Source organism: Limulus polyphemus, unplaced genomic scaffold (genome assembly GCF_000517525.1).
Source record: "Limulus polyphemus unplaced genomic scaffold, Limulus_polyphemus-2.1.2 Scaffold4240, whole genome shotgun sequence".
Taxonomy (NCBI): Eukaryota; Metazoa; Arthropoda; class Merostomata; order Xiphosura; family Limulidae; genus Limulus; species Limulus polyphemus.
The window spans coordinates 24,528-29,547 of record NW_013669850.1 but is presented as its reverse complement, the minus strand read 5'-3'; the positions used below and the strand labels follow the sequence as shown (position 1 = coordinate 29,547).

At 29.5% G+C, this 5,020-nt stretch overlaps 1 protein-coding gene across 1 annotated transcript in view; it reads left to right on the top strand.

Moving 5' to 3' along the window:
* Window positions 1-442: 442 nt before the first annotated feature.
* LOC106470827 (phosphoinositide 3-kinase regulatory subunit 4-like) overlaps window positions 443-5,020 on the top strand; it is a gene marked incomplete at its 3' end in the record, with an annotated part of 26,904 nt that continues 22,326 nt past the window's right edge. Inside the window, exons 1-2 of the mRNA XM_013931397.2 lie at window positions 443-616; window positions 3,031-3,126. Coding sequence (XP_013786851.1) covers window positions 3,035-3,126 — 92 coding nt within the window. The remainder of the gene's footprint in view (window positions 617-3,030; window positions 3,127-5,020) is intronic.

The following is a 5,020-nucleotide window of genomic DNA, read 5'->3' as shown; positions in this document are numbered from 1 at the left end:
TTTTGACAAGAATAATTATTTATTATAATGTTTCTCGAGCTTAGAAAAGGCGTTTACACCATAACAGTAGTAACACACACTTTGCCTGTTAACCGAAAATAACATGGAACTCCTAATTTATCTTTAAATGTTTCAGTAATACCATAGGTGATAAATAACCTATGATTATTAGACATACCACCTCTAGGGATACATGGGATATTCTCACTATAAATTCTATTTTATTGCGTAACTGAAATATACTATAATATTTGTATCATAAAACTCCCGAAAAAGCCTAAGACGAAATGTAAAGTTATAATATAAATAATATTCTGAAAATAGAGGTCGCTTTTTATATCTTTTAAGAGTTTGTTTATTGTAGTTTTATGTACTAAATGTATTATAATTTTGTTTTGTATGGAGTGATTGTAATTTTTTGCATTATGCTGTCATTTTGCGATTCACAGCGATCTTAAAAGCGATTATAGCACCAGGAAAACACATATTCTTATACATAAATAAAATTATGATACGAAGACACTATTGAGTGTGAATAATAAGAGTTGGGACTGAAGAGTAAGGAAGGAGTATTTTGTTTGACTCTGATAGTAGGCTACGTTAGACTTGTTTGGAGGTAATTTAAATAAATAATAGTATTAATAGCATGTACTGATAGTATTTGTAATACCAGTATTCTATAGACTATAGTACTAGCTACTCTACTCTCTAAATCTACTACTACTACTAATATTATAGTAGTAACTAGTAGTATTAGCAAGAACATTAACACTTTACTTTTGACGTTTAAATTTTACTTGTCTTACATAGTAACTTTTTAGTTTAGACTAGTTCAGTAGTTGTAATTTGTACATTTCATATTCCTTGAATTTGAAATCAAATAACAATACTTGTTTTTTGACATCTTATGTGTTACTATTCCCAGTTAAATTTATATTTTATCCCTGTGAAAGTTTTCATCAGCTTGTGATACCAACGTTAATCATTTAAACTTCGAATTAATTACATAATGAAATATATAGAATATTAGAAAATTATAATCCAATTTAGGTAAACTATGTAAAATTGTAGTTCACAATAGCTCTGTAGTTTTGAGAACTCTAAATATAATAAATTATGATGTTTTCATTTCCTATAGTTTTGCTATGTTTTTGATGTATTGTTTAACTTTTTTTGGATGATGGCATCTGCTTTATTATTAAGTTTATATTGTAGGTCCTTACTTTCCAGAAATCTTTTGATAAGGTGATTTACTAGAGATAGTATGTTGGATACTCATGGAACTGGTGGAAAAACTTTAAAAGAAGATAAAAAATTAGCTAGGTTTTTTAGCCAATGATATTGAAATGTTGGGAATATTTAATTCTGTTGAAAATACTTCTCTTAACCTAAAGGCTAAAGACCTTTACAGTATTACTATTAGTTAAAGCATTACAACATGTTGAAAAAAAAAGTGTGCAAAAAGTGAACTACATGAATGATACCTAGTTTAAATCATCAGTTTGGAGAGGTGTAAAGTTTAGACATGTTTTATTTGGAGCAAAAAAATGGGATCAGGTGATTTAGGTTTTTAAAGTTGTTCGTAGTTTGTACAGTGTTGTTATTACTTATCTGTTTGATGGGCAGAATAAAAATATTGTAAATACAAAGTTAAATATTAAGTGTAATAACTGAAGCTTTAGAATGTCAACTAGCATAAAACATGCAGACAATACAGAACCATTTGGCTTTTCAAGGCTGTCCTTGCATACACAACCCTGAGAAAAGTAAAAAGTTAAACCTGCCTTTTATTTTTCAAGAAGTCATTGCTTATGGCAACACATTCTACAAGTCAGTTACCCTGTTAGAAAATAAGACTGTCATATTTGGAGCCTAGCATGTCTTTTTCCAAACTTGTGTCTACATATCCATTTGTCTTCAGAATACAGCACAAAGAAATCAGAGGTTTTTATCGTGCTAACATCTTTGATAATCTAGTAAACTTTATTCTTCAATGATACATGTATCTCTTACCTTTCTTTTTAAAGGAGAAAATAAATTACAAGGTGTTAACTTATCCTTATAAGATACATCTTCCATCCCAACAAACATCCTAGTACTGAAGTAAACTTAATTTGAACCTTTTACAATATGTCACTATTGTTTCTTAGACCAAATCTCTAGTTTAAACAGTATTCCAAGTGAGGCTTTACTAAGGATTTGTTTAAAGATAATTACATCTTCTTGACTTGTAATCAGTATATCTATTTATAGATTCTTATAGCTTAACCTGCTTGCAACAGAGCACTGCCTTGATGGCTTGAGTGACCTGCCACTACTATATTAAGATCCTTTTCTTTAGTTCTGCTACTGGCTTGATTCACATTCGTACTAACCTTCTGATTCAAATTATGATAATCCAAACTATTACCTCCACTTCTTATAACATAGGGTATTTGCTAAATATTTGTTCAACTTAATAATTGCACAAAATCATTCTGTAATACTTCTTCATCTTCAATACAGCTAGAAATACCCAGGAATTTAAGGTCATTGGTAAGCTTTTACTAATTGTGCCCCTATCAGTATCTTTAACGTAAATAAGAAAAAGTAAATGTCCAAGTATAAGTACATTATGGATTGTTGCAAAATATAATACGTTATTTTCAAATGAATATTTAGGATGTACATGTACTTTAGCTTGGTGGAATGTCCAATAGGCTTATAGGTGCACTGCACTGGCCTTGTTTTTAAAGAAACAGCAAAATTTAAACATACACAATGTTCAGATAGAATACTACATACTTTCATACTATCACTGATATTTCACCGTTAAAATATTCACTGTTGTTCTATGAATTTTATATGACACTTTCTAAAACATGTATTAACACTTAAAGTATAAGAAATTCACCGAAAATTTTAATATCTTATTGTACTTTAAGTTTACAAGTTAATATGCTCTCTTCCCATCCTAGGTATAAGTATTGAAGTTGTAGCTTTAGGGGGATAGATTCATATTTAACTTTTTTTATCTACCAACTAACATAGAGACATGGGGAATCAGCTAGCTGGAATTGCCCCATCACAGATCTTTCCAGTGGAACATTATTTAACAGACCTGCCAGATATTCACTATGATTACAAGTAAGTAATGTTTATAAGCGTATTTTTACAGCAATTCTTTGGTTTGTTGTTGTTTTTTACTGCATATTAACATTCATATTTAAAAATTACCTGGAATGCTTTAGCTTTTTAATTATTATAAGTTTCAGTTCTAGAATCACTGCATAAGTAAGTATTTCTTCTTAATTTCCAGTCTGTGAGTTGATGAGACCAAAGTTATAAAGTTTGTAGCTGTGAAACTTATTTACTAAACTGGATTAAGTTTTACTTTAATGTGTCTGAGAGTTATGTTGTAAAATGACTATAATATAATAGATCCAAGTTGTTTCGGTATTTTACGCAGACAAATCTTCATTGTCCATCCTTCTTTCGATGCACTTGTATGTCAAATACAGGGAATTTTAATTTGGAGTAACTATATAACTAAAGGTACTATTAAAATTATAAAGAAATAAAACTTGTGCAGTATGCAAATAATAAAAGCAACATTCTTGATAGTTTAATAGATTCTTTAATGTATGAATAGTTTAAATTGGTTTACTCAGACTTTAATTAGAATACTTAATGTATAAGTAAGTTTGTAACAAGTTATGTGGCTTATTGAACTGTATTACTGTAGAAGTCTTTGGCCATCTAACTAGAGCTTTCAGTGAGCACCTGTGCAGTGAACAGTACTTGACTTATTCCTTCATGGTGTAATTTGAGACAGGTAGAACACATCTGCCTTAATTATGCTTCTTGTTGCAAGAGTTTGGCTCTTGAGTCCTCAAAGATTTTCGAACAACCATAAAAGCAACAACCCAAGTTTAGTGTATATACAATACACATTCTGTGAATACTTACAAAGTAATAATATTTTGTAGCATGTGTTAACAATCTACTTCAAAACAGTGTACTTTTCATGTCATACATGTTAAAAGAACATGTAAAACCTTTCGTACACTAGTTTTTCAAGATAACAAAAATATAAAGGTCTCATGAATGGAATTCTTCCAAATGTGACTGTTACCAGTGCAGTAGTTTGGCTGATGATGTGTTGTGTGGGGTAATAGTTTAAATTTTTTGTGTGTGTTTGTATTTAGTTTTGTTAGTATACTGTTTGAAAACCAGTAACAACTGTGATGGTTGTATAGCTTTTTGGTTTTTACTTGTTAATATTTTTTGCAGTATCTGTATGTAACAAAATTATATGTATCACAAGTTGTAGGTAGTTTAGGGTTTTTGGTTTTAAAATTTATCATAAAGAAATCTTTATAAGCATAATTCAATCTTTATAAGCATAATTCAGTTTGTGTTTAGGTTATGCATTTGTATTTCATACTTGTGCTTTGATATTTACAAAGAGTATATACATGACTTAAATGTTTGCTTGTATATTTTAAGCTAACTTAGTATAATGTTTTTATTATGCAAGCTTTCTGTCTCATTCATTGGCAATGGACAGTTTATTCTAATGCTTGATAAATCAGTTTAATATACCTTGATTCTTGATAATGACAGTTGAAAATACCCTAATTTTTGATAAGGACAGTTAAAAATACCCTGATTTTTGATAAGGACAGCTCAAAAAAACCTTGATTTTTGATAAGGACAGTTAAAAATACCATGATTTTTGATAAGGACAGTTGAAAAAACCTTGATTTTTGATAAGGACAGTTGAAAATACCCTGTATCTTGATAAGGACAGTTGAAAATATCCTGATTATTGAAAAGGACAGTTGAAAATATCCTGATTATTGAAAAGGGCAGTTGAAAATACCCTGATTATTGAAAAGGGCAGTTGAAAATATCTAGACATTTGTTAAAGACAGCCGAAATATCCTAATGATTGATTAGGTTAGATGAAAATAACCTAACACTTGATAAGGACAGTTGAAAATAACCTGACACTTGATAAAGACAGTTGAAAATAACC